At 38.4% G+C, this 15,549-nt stretch overlaps 2 protein-coding genes across 4 annotated transcripts in view; one reads left to right on the forward strand and one right to left on the reverse strand.

Annotated features, from left to right (window-relative positions):
• Positions 1-15,549, forward strand: part of LOC106093055 (tuberin) — a 121,279-nt gene that overhangs the window by 64,508 nt on the left and 41,222 nt on the right. The window contains exon 5 of the mRNA XM_059362508.1: positions 6,356-6,562. Coding sequence (XP_059218491.1) covers positions 6,356-6,562 — 207 coding nt within the window. The remainder of the gene's footprint in view (positions 1-6,355; positions 6,563-15,549) is intronic.
• LOC106093057 (ketohexokinase) lies at positions 1,538-6,029 on the reverse strand. 3 transcript variants are annotated; one of them, XM_013260035.2, is made up of 4 exons: positions 5,831-6,029; positions 5,661-5,760; positions 2,957-3,066; positions 1,538-2,894 (listed from the first exon to the last, which is right to left on the reverse strand). In XM_013260035.2, exon 4 carries the CDS (start codon positions 2,892-2,894, stop codon positions 1,947-1,949), a length of 948 nt encoding a protein of 315 aa, XP_013115489.1. In that variant the 5' UTR covers positions 2,957-3,066; positions 5,661-5,760; positions 5,831-6,029; the 3' UTR covers positions 1,538-1,946. The 3 variants fall into 3 exon arrangements, with proteins under 3 accessions (XP_013115489.1, XP_013115488.1, XP_013115490.1); XM_013260034.2 differs by having other exon boundaries at positions 5,661-5,765; XM_013260036.2 differs by lacking the exon at positions 5,661-5,760.

Below are 15,549 nucleotides of genomic sequence, written 5' to 3' on the forward strand. Positions count from 1 at the left end.
TTAGGTACTCGACTCCATATTGATCCTCCTTCTTCAACATCAGTGTAGAGATTCCGTCGGGGCCCAACGCCTTGGATGACTTGGCGCCACGGATGCCATTCCTAACTTCGTCCACGGTAAATTGTGAAGGCTGACTTACTGCTATCCCCATGCACTCCATCTAGGGGTCATTAGCGCCAGGCACAGGCAAGATGGGTCTATACTGCACGGAATGGTGTATCACGAAGGCCAATCCCCCATCTCCATTTCCTGAGCGATCCTTACGTAGCACATTGTATCCGTGACAACTGTGCAAGCTGCAGGTGTTGGTCAGCTTTGTGTCCTGGATCGCTGTAACCAATATGTTCTTCCCACTCATAAAATCCACAATCTCGTCAATCTTGCCACCGAGACCGTTGCAATTTAATTGCGAAAATGATACACTTCCCGGCACTGGCCTGGCAATAATGGGGCTGGGATGCTGTTGTTGCGTATATTGCCGCACGGGAAAGGTCGGGCGTTCACATAGTCCCATGACGAGGACGCGGAAGGAAACGACGAAGAAGCTTGCGACCCACTGCTGTCTATGTTCGCACAGTACTTTGCAACATATTCAGTGTGACTTTCCCCATAGCGATGTGAGGCCAGAGCAAGATCGGAAATGTACCCACTCCATGAGTCCCATATTGTCTGGTCTCCAATGTGGCCCCCAGTTACTTGCACCCAATTTTTAATATAAAATTCGAACTCTACTGCTGAATAACTTTTCTTTGAGTCCCATATTGTCCCGATCGGTCCACTTTTATTTTTGGGAAGTACTTTTGTTGGAAGGATTAGGGTCTGCTCGCCTTTCGATGTCAAAAATTATATAGCATATTGTTCCTTCCAGACCACTCCCCACAATCTGTGAAAATTTCGAGAAAATCGCTTTAGCCGTATTTGAGTCTATAAGGAATAACCAAACCTACATATCCACAAATAAACAAACAAAATTCGGGCACATGGAAACTTTATTAATGTGAAAGTCAACAAAATTACCTTTCAACCGATAAATACATTTGGTCCGACAAACAAAGCTGTGCTCCCAGAAACACGAGGAAAATTACGAAAACTGCATACCAAAGACGACTCAGTTCGGCTAGTTTCCTATAAAAATTAAATTTTCCGAAAGATTCCAATAGAAATGATTTTTTAAGAAAAACTTCTATACAAATGATATTTTCCAATAGAAATGAGAAATTTCCGAAAATTTTCTAGAGAAATAAAATTTTGTAAAAATTTCCTCTGGAAATGAAAATTTGCGAAAGTTTTCTATAGAATTGAATTTTATCGAAAATTTGCTTGGAAATGGAAATTGAAATTTTTCGAATATTTCCAATACAAATTAGATTTCCTGAAAATTTCCTTATTTTGAAAATTTCCTATGGAAATGAAAATTTTCGTAAATTTCCTATAGAAATGAAATTCCTCGAAAATTTTCTATAGAAATTAAATTTTCTCATTCAACTTAAATTTTCTGTAGAAAAATTTCCGAAAATTTCCCATAGAAAGGAACAAATTTAGATGAATGCAATTGTTTTATTTATGTAGCTTTTTGATAGGATTTGAGGTAATAAAAAATTTTTAAATATCCACCACAAGCTTTCCTCTTTATTGTATTTTCCAATTCTCTTGCCTTTTCAACCGTCCCTCAAACCAAAAAATTCAATGATTAAAGTCTGAAACAATAATTAATAATTATATAATAATAATTAATAATTAATAATTAACAATTAAATATTTTATGAATTTTCTTCTTATCACATCTATATCAATGGAATGTAAAGATTGCACATTTCTTTCAATTTTTTAAGAAAAATTGTTTATCATGTATGGTTGTTGTTGTAGCCGACAGCTACCCATGAAGGATCCAAGGATTATTTCCGGTACGTACAACCGGCTGCCGTGGGATTGATATCCTGTATGGTCTATTCCATTTGTTCCAAATCATCATACCCTCTATGTTGTATTTTAAATGCAGCAACTTTGTTGGCATATTTGACAGACTCAGCTAACGATTTTTTTAAATAATTCAAGGCGTAGATACAAGCTGCGACAAAAGTGTCGCCAGCACCCAATGAATCTACCACTTCATTTACATCACAGGCAGGCAATGAGGCATATTCATCTGATGAACTTAAACAATCCGAACACTCAGAACCCCAAGGACTTATTAGACAGGGTGTAGGCCAAGGCAAATTATTCTCACCATTTTCTTTACTTTGTATATCCTTAATGATTTGCCGTGTTTTATATATCGCTTCCTGCGCCGAGGACCAACCCATATGCTCCGCCATATCTCTGGAAATAAATACCAAATCAGCTCTGCAGGCTAAACGAAATAGTTCCTTATTGAGTTTCTCCATTTCCAGGGATATTCTAATTGACTTTTTATGATTTTTATTAAATAGACGTATCATATCAATCATTTGCACAGTTTCTTCAACACTGCGTCCCTCAAAGTGTATCCAGGCATAGGATGATAAATCGATTTTCTTAAAGTGTTCAAAGGTTAATATGGGAAATCCTGGGTTGGAATGTACTATCGTGCGCGTTCCTTTCGATTGCGCCAATATAATACTTGAGAAGGGCGGATCCATATCGATGTTGGGACAATTTTTTATTATAATTTGTCTTTGTCGGCAATCATCGTAGAGAAAACCAAAGGCGGGTGAGTTGCTGATCATACCCAGAAATTCACATGGGACACCCAACTTTCTTAAAACGGTGCAATTATTAGAGGCATTGCCACCGCGTTGCCAATAGCCACTTTGGCAACGTTTGTCGGTGTCTTCTTTGGGATATTCAGCGCAAACATGAATTATGTCCAAAACGCACATGCCCACACACAAGATGTGTTTTTCGTCTTCGGCCATCTGAAAGGGAAATTTTGAAGGATTAATAATGGAATAGTAAAGATATGTTATTTGGAGCTTACCTTGTTGTTTGAAAGTTTAACAGGATTAGACAATTTGCCAATAATTTGAAGAGTGTGCAAATGGGTTATACGAGGAGAGTTAAGTACTCGTTTATGTTCTTTGTTTATAGCTAAAAACATGGCAATGTGGTTAGGCAAAAAAAAACGACTTTGTAAACAAAGGCCTGAATTTTGTCAGAGTCGATATTATTTATGGAATTTCAATCCGAAGTTCCCAACCCCTATTGGAAACCTAGCATTTTATTATGACATATATAGTATATTATATGTACCCCATAAAATTGTCTCCATTTCGACGGAATTTTCTTTAAAAACAAAATTGCTAAGAAATTTTTTCTAAGGACTAAATTACTACAAAAATGTCTCCGTACTATAGCGAAGTGAGTTGAGGGTATTCTGTGGGGTTTAAGGGTATATTCTAAAGAACCTGGTCTGGGCATACAGAGAAAGTTATTCGATCAGTGTAATGTGTATCAAGCGGAAATCATTGCACCTCCATACTATTGCGAAATGAGTTGAGGGTAAACTGTAGGGCTAATGAACATGGTCTGGGTATACAGAAAAAGTTACCCGTTCAAGCAGGGATCTGGTGAATTACCTAACTTATAGTCGAGAAACCGAAATGCATGGGCATTGTCTTTAGTGCCTTCTGGAATACAAAAACCTCCACCTGGTAGACGCTACGCCCGTGTAGTTCTATTCCTAGGATGTCATTGAAGATTCGCATTCCCATTTAATTGGAAGGTCCAGTGAAAGGCGGTTTAACCCCAGACCTGAGCTCCCTTTGTACGAACACGAAGTCCAACTCGTCAACAAGGAAATGCTCCTTTATTACATAACCCCGTAGAGGCGCACCAACAGCCGCTAGCAGAACAGAAAAGCGCTTAAGGTTTAAGGAACGCCAGCTTTCTCACCCTCCATCTTAGGGCGATCTACGATACCGCATATCCAACATACAAAGCAAGGTCAAAGGGTGAGCCGTATCTTTCAGGGCAATCCTTACCATAGATATCAACATTGCTGCGGAGCCTTGCACCTTTTCGATCACCCAGATGAGAGCACATGTGTCCAGAGGCCAATCACACACTAAACATCCATAAATTAAAATCGGCCGAATCACCGACATTGACATTCAGTGTATTGTAACTGGCTTGAGTCCTCAACTTTATCCTATGGCAGCCGGCTGTAAGCCGGCGTATTGATCCGATGGAGTCCTTCTAGCTTCCAGTTGAGCATCATCCAAAGAGTGGTGGCTCTACAGTTCTTCAGTACAGGTCCTCTGTAATCACTCACTTTTCGCTTCCTGGTAAAAAGTATCAGCTCAATCTTTTTGGAATTTATGCCAAGCCCACTGGCATTCAGCCATACTCAACACGCCCTCGTCAAGGTCCACCGTGACCCGCGTTGGCTTTACGTGCAATGGTGTGTAGCTGCTTCACCTACTGTGACCTGCGAAGGAAACAACTTTCATCGTTTGTGCGTAGCGGAATCGATCCAAGATCAATCCAAGCCCTTCTCGAAGGACCTGAGAATCCCATTGATCACCAAACGCTACAAAAAGAGATTATAGACTTAAATGGCGTTATGGTAGAAGGTATAGAAATGTTCAGCGGTGGTGACTTTGCCATTTAAAACTTTTTTGCGAAAGGTATCGTTTAGCGGGACGCCGTTTGGACTTGGCTATTAAAAGAAGATTGCTTTTCATAGATCTGAAGCTTGAATCGGAGAGAATACATTGAGGTTGTTTAGTTTCTATCACCTAAGCGCTTCATGTTCAACAAATATAAAAAAGTCTATGTATCTATAGGCCTATAAGACAGGAATGACAAATATTTACATTAATGCAGCAACTGCATGCTGCACTATAGTCCCATACAAAATTAAGACTATCTCAGTATTTTATATACTTTACACCAAAAGAAGACCAAATGCGAGATAAATCAGAAGAAATATTGTCCTAGGAGTTCATCCCCATCCGTTACCAGCTGTCCAGACACTCAAAAGTCCCCTTGCGGTAATTGAGATCAGCTTAGGGCAACAACTTATTTCTACCCTGGCACGGAATGACACGGACTGGAACTTTGAGCTTCCATCTGGGTGCTGTTCATCGTTATCACGAAAAGCTTAGGTGAGAGCTACTTGGAATGCTCCATACGGAGTAACTGTAATTGCAGTCGCGGTCAATCAGAGGTATCGAGTAAAGAGTCTTTGTGAAAGGACGACGGCATCGGCTTTTGTTTAAATACTGAATGCTTATGATGCTCGATATGACAAGGCGAGTTAGGGATCGCTGCCTCCACATGCAAACATGGCAACAACAACTTATTTCTACTGGGTCCGAATTGATGTCACAAAACAGAATGTCTGCCTTGCGGTAAACGTCTGTGCAAAACTCGCCTGTAGTTATGCGACAGACTAATCAAACCCACTCAACTCTCTGCTGAATACACTTTGAAAGATCTTATTCAGAGTAATAAGTATTGGAATCTTGCTTTACGGACAAAGTGAATGTGCCAGAAATTTTAATTTTCCAAATTTCGTCAACTTTTCAAATGCTTTTGTACAACATTTACAACAACAATGACACCTTATTAACAAGTAAGGTGACTTTTCTTCTGTCCGATATAATTCTAGACCTATAATATGGAACTTCTGTTCGAAACAAAATTGCTTCTTGCAAGTGACATATGGTTTCAGGACTTACCCACAAATGCTCGTGTTAAAGGATAAGAACTGCCGAAGAAACTTTATGATTCTATCTCCGTAATTTTATAGTCATTTGACATGCTAAGCCTTAAACATTTCTAAACTTTAAAACATGGCGGAGATCATAATTAATTAATAAATCAAATTCATTATAATTGCAAGTCTTACCATATGCTCTACAAATCAATGGGTACACCTCCAGCTCATTTCGAAGTTTTCACATTGACTTTGACCGCTATTTATACTTTAATATCGAATTATGTTTTCTTCATTCTAAATGCGTGTTTTTATTTGTCAATAAATAGGTACCTATTCTAATCAATTGTGCGACTACAGATACGACTACTGGCTTGATAAAAAAGTAGACCTCCACTCTGTCAGAATTAAAAAGAGAGTGGAGGCCAAACAAAACAGAAAACAGCTGTTAAGATTCCAATCCCCAATGAGCTCTCTCTCACTCTCTCTCTCACACACATAGCTTAATCAAATTTATATAAATGAGAAATGGGGAAAAAGCTTTAAAGTTTATTATAAAGCTACTTTTCATAACAGAAATCTGTAGGCCTGACTGATCAAAGAACACGTTATTTTGTATGATTTCAATTGAATTTCTAATTTTTCCTTTTCAAGTTTTTTTTTTTGCCAGTTAGGGCGAAGATTATTAAATTTCACAAATTTCTTTGTTTTTTGCAGATTATGAAAAACCTTTTGGGCACTGAACTTGGCTATCATTCTATGAAAATGATGTGCAATATCTTAAATGATCGTTCTCTCTATGAAGATGAGTATTTACTGAGAGGTGCTGTATTCCATTTGACTATGAATATATTTGGAGTACCCATGGTATTTCAAGTGTCACCATTATTTTATGCCTCCATGGTGTTGAATAGTTTTTTAAGGGTAAGTTAATAGCATTTTTGTTGTCGTGAAACTTTTTGAATAGTCACAATAATCTTTCGATACCCGACTACAACTACTGTGGTACAGGGTATTAAGACTTGGTGTGTTCGTGTTAAACGTCAAGAGGGATAGCAGCCTAGCAAATTATCCTCCGGTCCAGTCAATTTCTATGGCTATGTCCAGCATAATTTTTTTCCATATGCAGTATTTCAAATACAATTTTTCGGGGAGAAGCCAAATCTATTGCTTGGTTCGTCGCAGACTCACATATAAAGGGTGATTTTTTTGAGGTTAGGATTTTCATGCATTAGTATTTGACAGATCACGTGGGATTTCAGACATGGTGTCAAAGAGAAAGATGCTCAGTATGCTTTGACATTTCATCATGAATAGACTTACTAACGAGCAACGCTTGCAAATCATTGAATTTTATTACCAAAATCAGTGTTCGGTTCGAAATGTGTTCATTCACCGTAACGTTGCGTCCAACAGCATCTTTGAAAAAATACGGTCCAATGATTCCACCAGCGTACAAACCACACCAAACAGTGCATTTTTCGGGATGCATGGGCAGTTCTTGAACGGCTTCTGGTTGCTCTTCACTCCAAATGCGGCAATTTTGCTTATTTAGGTAGCCATTCAACCAGAAATGAGCCTCATCGCTGAACAAAATTTGTCGATAAAAAAGCGGATTTTCTGCCAACTTTTCTAGGGCCCATTCACTGAAAATGATTTGCAAGCGTTGCTCGTTAGTAAGTCTATTCATGATGAAATGTCAAAGCATACTGAGCATCTTTCTCTTTGACACCATGTCTGAAATCCCACGTGATCTGTCAAATACTTATGCATGAAAATCCTAACCTCAAAAAAATCACCCTTTATATTGGGTTGCCCAAAAAGTAATTGCGGATTTTTTAAAAGAACGTAAATGCATTTTAAATAAAACTTAGAATGAACTTTAATCAAATATACTTTTTTTACACTTTTTTTCTAAAGCAAGCTAAAAGTAACAGCTGATAACTGACAGAAGAAAGAATGCAATTACAGAGTCACAAGCTGTGAAAAAATTTGTCAACGCCGACTATATGAAAAATCCGCAATTACTTTTTGGGCAACCCAATATATATCTAAATTTGGGTGATGACTTTTTTCTTAAAAATTTGTATGAAATTATGGATTAAAATGATAATTGCAAAATAAAGAAACGAATAATAATAATAATAATGTGCGCAAAATTTCATTGAAATTGGTCCAGATTTAGATATAGCTCCCATATATATCTTTCATCCGATATGCCCTTTTAAAGCTGTATGAGCCACAATTTTGGTCCGATCTTGACAAAATTTAGCATGAGGTGTTTCGTGTGACGTCAAAATATGTGTGCAAAATTTAATCGAAATTGGTTCAGATTTAGATATAGCTTCCATATATAACTTTCATCCCACGTGACCTATTAAATCTGTAGAAGGCACAATTTTGGTCCGATCTTTACCAAATTTAGCACGAAATGCTTTTTGTGACGTCCCAATATGTGTGCAAAATTTCTTCAGAATCGGATCAGATTAAGATATAGCTCCCATATATATTTTGCATCCGATATGGCCTTTTAAGGCTGTAGAAGCCACAATTTTGGTCCGATCTTTACAAAATTTAGCACGGGGTGTTTTATTTAATGTCCTCATATGTGTGCAAAGTTTAAAAATAAAAATCGGTTCAGATTTAGATATATCTCCCATATATATCTTTTATCCCATATGGCCTTTTAAGGCTGTAGAAGCCACAATTTTCGTCCGATTTTGCATGAGACGTTTTAATTGACGTTCCAATACGTGCGCAAAATTTCATTCAAATCAGTCCTAATTTATATATAGCTCCAATGTGTATATTTCATCTGATATGGACTTTTAAGGCAATAAAAGCCACACTTTTGATAACATCCCTACAATATAGGGGGTGAGATGTTCTATTTCATGTCCCAGTATGTGTCATTAAAATTGGCACAGGTTTCGATATAACTCCCATATAATTTTTTATCCGATATGGCCTTTTAAGGATGTGGAAATCCAAATCTTTTGGCCTATGTTAGGAAAATCTAACAAGGTTCTTAATTGCTATTTCAATTGGTATCCAAATTAAAGTCTGACTAGATTTCGAGATAAGTTCTACATATAAAAAGCACTACATACACTAGTTATGAGTGTGATAGGATGTTGCGGGACAAATATTTTCAGTCTCATCAGCAACGCTTATTTGCCTGTTGAAAAGGCTGGACACACGTCGACGGGAACCATCTGTGAGCTTTAATGGTTTGTCGTGCCCAGGTTTTCATTGTTGTGGTTTTTGTTGGCTATCTGCATTCCTATGCCTGAACCGTATAAAGAATTCAGGGATGTGAGTTTTATATTTCCAAGATATTTTCAGCTCTAAGGCAAGAAAATATCGTGGAAACCTAAAACAACATCTGGCCGGTTCCTCCATGCGCATCAGGGTTTGTATTTCTTATACTATTTTAATATTTCTGGCTGCGGTGGTGGGCCTGTGTGCTTTAATATGCACAGCTGTTATATATTTAATTGACAGATATCACTGCATCGCGTTGCCAACCCTGATGTGCGAAATACACTGGCCGAAATTGTTGTTGCCATCGTAATACCAGATAAAGCAGTTTTCATTCAAAAAACCGGCTTTTGATAGAATATGAAATTGGGTAGAGATCTGACAAAAAAGAAAACGGCATAGAGCGGCGAAGATGACAAAAACGAATAATTAAATATGGCTACTGGAAAAAATATGTCTTCTTTGGGGGATTTGAGTGAAAACAAGTTAATAAAAGGAGGTACTTTCAGAATTTTCCCGAAATGTTTGGTTTGGTCTTTTGATTTTTTTATTTGTGTTTGTTTTTGTGGTTAAGCAATGTAAGCCCTTGTTTTTTGGTAATAAACAATTGGAAGAAGTATTATATTTTTTTTTTTAGTTTTTCAAGAAAATTTTTAATTCTAATTGTGGCGGAAAAATGGTTGTGCGTTTGCTTGTTGTTTTATATATATTTTGTCCAATAAACGAAGTAAGTATGACTTTGCATGAGATTGTGATGACATGCTTATGAATGTTATGTTTTTTTATATAGGACACAAGGCATCCTGGACGTCAGGAGGCTGTTATTTTGTTTCCGCACTAAGAAGGAATTCAGTGGAAAATATGTTGGGAAGCCTTCTTTGGATATAAGATTTGAAGCAGCGGTGGCTTCGATCTCAAATTTTGTCACAAACCAGTAGTTGGAATCATATTCCCATACAAATTGCGAAAAGGTAGAGCATATAGTCTTTAATTAAATTTTCCCGGCCTAATACACCCGAAATAATTTTAAAAAGAAAAGGAGCGACGACAAATCCTCCCACCCTTGTATTGGTGACTCGTATTGTGTTACCCAGTTGAGGTTAGGCTTCATCTGGTGTTGGTGCCGGATGTCTACTAAACCATATGAAGAAAATAGATATTTACAGAAGTGCAAATACGATATTGGCACCTGAATGCTTACCAACGACCCTAACTGAAATTCTGGACCGGAAGTGTCATATACATTTATTAATAAAACAAATGACTTCACAGTCTCTTGGCTCATCAATATTTATTATCATATATTATTATATCCTCCACCATATGATGGGGGTGTACTAATTTCGTCATTCTGTTTGTAACGCATCGAAATATGCGTCTAAGACCCCGCAATGTATATATATTCTTGATCGTCATGTCATTTTAAGTCGATCTAGCCATGTCCGTCCGTCCGTCTGTCTGTTAAAAGCACGCTAACTTTCGAAGGAGTAAAGCTAGCCGCTTGAAATTTTGCACAAATACTTTTTATTACTGTAGGTCAGTTGGTATTGTAAATGGGCCAAATCGGTCCATGTGATATAGCTGCCATGTAAACCGATTTTGGGTCTTGACTTCTTGAGCCTCTAGAAGGCGCAATTCTTATCCGATTTTATTGAAATTTTGCACGTAGTGTTTTGGTATCACTTCCAACAACTACACTAAGTATGGTTTATACGGTCCATGTTTTGATATAGCTGCCATATAAACCGATCTTGGGTCTTGACTTCTTGAGCCTCTAGAGGGCGCAATTCTCATCTGATTTTATTGAAATTTTGAACTGAAATTTTGCACGTAGTGTTTTGGTATCACTTTCAACAAATATGGTAAGTATGATTCAAATCGGTTCATAATCTGGTTCTTGAGGCAATAGAGCGCGCAATTCTCATCCGATTGGCTGAAATTTTGCATGAGGTTTTTTGTTATGACTTCCAATAACTGTGCTAAGTATGGCGCAAGTCGGTATAGAATCTGATATATATATATCCGATTTGCCTGAAACTTTGTACAACGGCTTCTCTCATGACCTTCCGTCTGTCTGTCGAAAGCACGCTAACTTTCGAAGGAGTAAAGCTAGCCACTTGAAATACTTCTTATTAGTGTAGGTCGGTTGGGATTGTAAATAGGCCATATCGGTCCATGTTTTGATATAGGTGCCATATAAACCGATCTTGGGTCTTGACTTCTTGAACCTCTAAAGGGCACAATTCTTATCCGATTGGAATGAAATTTTGCACGACGTGTTTCGCTAAGTCTTCCAATAACTGTACCAAGCACGGCCCAAATCGGTCCATAACCTGATATAGCTGTCATATAAACCGATATGGGACTTGACTTCGTGAGCTTCTAGAGGGCGCAATTCTTATCCGATTTGGCTGAAATTTTGGATGATGTATTCTATTATGACTTTCAACAACTGTGCCATATAAGGTTCAAATCGGTTCATAATCCATATAGCTGCCATATAAACCGATCTGGTATCTTGACCACTTGAGCCTCTAGAGGTCACAATTATTATCCGATTTGCCTGCAATTTTGTACGACGGATCCTCTCATGACCATCAACCTACGTGTTTATTATGGTCTGAATCGGTCTATAGCCTGATACAGCTCCCATATAAAGCGTTCTCTCTATTATACTTGTTGAGCTCCCAATGGGCGCAATTCTTGTTCGAATTGGCTGACATTTTACACAGGTCTCCAACATATAATTTAATTGTGGTCCGAACCAGACCATATATTGATATCGCTTTAATAGCAGAGCAAATATTTTCTTTTATCCTTTTTTTTTTGCCTAAGAAGTGATGCCGGGAAATGAACTCGACAAATGCGATCCATGGTGGAGGGTATATAAGATTCGGCCCGGCCAAACTTTGCACGCTTGTACTTGTTTTTTAATGACCTTTTGATTTTTTTTTATAATTTTTTTAGGGTCTGGTTTTGTTTTTATCTAAGACTTTTATTTTTTTTTATTTATGTTCTCCCATTTGTAATTTTTTTAACTGTAATAGGAGATGCAAAGTTGAAATTCAACAATTGAAAGGCTGAATCCTATCCAGGCCCTTTCTTTTACTAATTGAGCTCATTTAGTAAGGGGTTTGGTTAGTACTAATGTGTTGATTTAAATATTTTTTTTGCGTGTTAAAAAAATTCGTTCTTTTTAAACAGCCTTTGCAGATCCTATTTTTTTTTTGTTTGATTCCGAGTCATTTCGATTATTTGTCATGCAGACCTTTCGTTTTAAAAATTAAAAACCTTTAGGTGACAATTTTTGTTAAAATCAATGCAAATTTAAGCAAATGCAAATTTTGCCCATTAACATTCCACTAAGGAACTGGGCCAAACTTCTCGCATATCAATGAATGCAGTCCGATTCAAGTTTAAGCTCAATGACAAGGGGCCTCCTTTCTATAGCCGAGTCCGAACGGCGTGCCGCAGTGCGACACCTCTTTGGAGAGAAGTTTTAAATAGCATAGTACCTCAAAAATTTTGCCAGCATTAGGAGGGGAACCCCACCGGTGAAAATTTTTTCTGATGGTCTCGCCAGGATATGAACCCAGGCGTTCAGCGTCATAGGCGGACATGCTAACTTCTGCGCTACGGTAGCCTCCGTAAAGCTGCCCGTTCGAAATTTTGCACAGATACTTACTATTGTGGTTGTTGTTGTTGTAGCAGTGTGCTGTACACCGAGGCAGTAGCCCTTGGCGATGAAGGATTCCCTCGGGTCAATCCGGTACGTACAACCGGCTGCCATCGAATTGTACTTACTATTAATGTAGGTCGTTGGCGATTGCAAATGGGCCATATCGGTTCGGATTTAGATATAGCTCCCATATAAACCGATCTCTCGATTTGACTTCTTGAGCTCCTGGAAGCCGCAATGTTTGTCCGATTTAGCTAAAATTTTGCACATCGTGTTCTGTTATGACTTTCAACTACTAAGTAAAGTCCAAATCGGTCTATAACCTGGTAGAGCGCCTATATAAACCGATCTGTCGATTTGACTTCTTGAGTCCCTACAAGCTGCAATTTTTGTCCGATTTGGCTGAAATTTTTTCATGCGGTGTTCTGTTACGACATTTAACAACTGTGCAGAGTACGGTCCAAATCAGTCTATAACCTGATATAGCTCCCATATAAACCGGTCTTTGATTAGCCTTGTTCGGCTCCTAGAGGCTTTAATTTTTGCTGGTTTGACAGAACTTTGGTATATAGAATAAAATTATACCCTTCAACTAATTTTAGTTTGTATACATTTTTAGCAGAATTCATGGAGGTGGGCTCTCAAGATTCGGCCGAACTAATGACGCTTTTACTTGTTTATTATAGCCACTCCGTTTACATTCAATTCATGGAGGAGAAGGAAAGTGCATTTTTCCGTTGGCTACCTGTTGGGGATGATTTCGTTATCGTAAAATGAGCTGCGCCCATTCATAAAAACCTGTATGTAAAATATTGAAAATGCATTATATGAATAGGTGTTCACTGATCTATTTGTGTCACTCAATAAGTTCAGACAAAATTGAATAACGGCAAGGCATTTTCCATAGAAGTTATTGAATACAATACAACATGCCGTTTAAGAAGAGCTCTTTTAACAGTGAAACTTCAACAAAGAACCTAGCCCTGTTTCAAGGATCATCAAGAAGATGTAACGTCTCTAATGTTAATGGACCATTAAGTGAACGGAATCGAGTGTCCCTGAAAAATCACGCAATTGGACGCTTCTTAAGCCCTCTACCAAAGAACGGAGAGAGAGGATCGATCTAATTGCTATAGAGCTTAAGTCCCTATCGAGCAAAACATTGAACTTCCCGCCTATATCTGATCAAGCCATATGTGTAAAGCTAACAAAACTCCTAAAAGACAAGGAGCGCTGCGGAAAAAACAAAACTTGAAGGAATTGCAAGGAAGATGAGGACATATACAAACTACAAGTATAGAGCAAAGGCCGCGTTGGCTACTCCAGCGGCAAATCTGCTGGTACCAATGGAAGCGGCTGTTTTCACACTTACCAACTCAGTGATACTTGATTGTTCGGGAAGTATCGCGGACTCATTCAACAACAATACAGTTATTCTTTGGGAGGATTACAATGGAACATCTAAGAGAAAAAGGAAGCATAACCCTACAGGCATTGCAAAACGCCTTGTTACAAGCTCTAAGCGGTCGTCCCATGGAACAGCAACGGTATGCCACCAGCTTTTCGCTGAGTTCATTGAAATCCCAACGCCATGTCTGTTAGGAATCCACAAGGCTATATACAAGGAAGCTGCTTGGGTGAAGGAGTGCTTGGTAAGCAAGCTTCAACTTGAGAAGTGCAATTTGACGGCAAACACCTTGAGAACGTTGAATATCAGGCCGTGGTCTTAAGAATGAATCCAAAGAAATTAAATTGACTGTTCTAAAAGATGGGAAAGCTCAAACAATCGCAGAAGGATGAGTTCAACATATAGATGATTGTTGCCGATACAAAAGCGTGAATACCGGCCCGGCAAAAAGACACGCGTTTTAGTTCAAAGAGAAAAGTCAGCCCACACCTTGAACTTGGGTGTGGGAAGTTGCCAGCACTATGCACTGGATCGCGTTCTTCGTGTTGTCATGGACGATGAGCATTGTGCAGGAATTGACGAGCAATTTTGATGAATTGAAAGCTGATCATTGGTTTAGTAGTCAATTGTTTCGGGCTGAAGATTTTGAATTACTACCCAAACGCTCTTAAATAATATGAATCCGCAATCAACATTTCCCGGAGCAACCAATGATGTGAGCGTGCGATCAAAGTTATGTAAAGCTTATACAACTCCTGCTGCAACAAGGACAACCTCCCACTAAGATTCATCTTACCGATGACAACGTGGATATGTAACTTCCTTGACTTTCTAAAATGCCGAAATAAAATTTTGTCAAATCATGCGTGAGATTTTTTTTATCGAATCATCTTAAATGTAAAATTTTATCTTATCTTAAAGGTTGCAAAAAAGTCATCACCCTAATGTATATATGATATATGCAGATAGGATAATATGAAATACGAGAGCTACATACATCTCTCGTATTTCATATTATCCGATCTGCAATTTTATGGCTGTTGCAGCACAGATTTTATGCGATTTATGTCTTATATCCGTCTGATGAAAATTTTCGAAATCCAAACAAAATTTCGTAAGCCCGAAACTGGAAGCGAAGAGAAGGAAATAAAACCGTCTCTAACTCCTTCCTATTACCACACATAATTTAGAAGTCCATTTACTCTTGTGTCCATTGGGACTTCAAAGACCTGCCATTGCAGTGACCAATCCAGTCTCCTATCAGTAGTCCGAGGTCATGCATTCTTAGCCCATGGATAAATGCCAGTCATAAAGGCTTGCCCACCCTGCAAGGCCTCACGCCCCATTTGCGCGGTTATAGCGCTGCCAAGAAGCCACTACAGGAGTGGGTTAAGATATTCATCAGCTTTTAATTGCTGACCCTACCTTTATGGCCTGGGTGATAGCCATTTTTAATGTTCTTTGGACTTTGCATCTCTAACACCGCTCGACCTGATATGACCCGACAACAGAACTTTCAGCGTCGCTTTCCTGTCCTGCAATGTTGTTGTAGCAATGTGTTGT

Source organism: Stomoxys calcitrans, chromosome 1 (assembly GCF_963082655.1).
Source record: "Stomoxys calcitrans chromosome 1, idStoCalc2.1, whole genome shotgun sequence".
NCBI lineage: Eukaryota > Metazoa > Arthropoda > Insecta > Diptera > Muscidae > Stomoxys > Stomoxys calcitrans.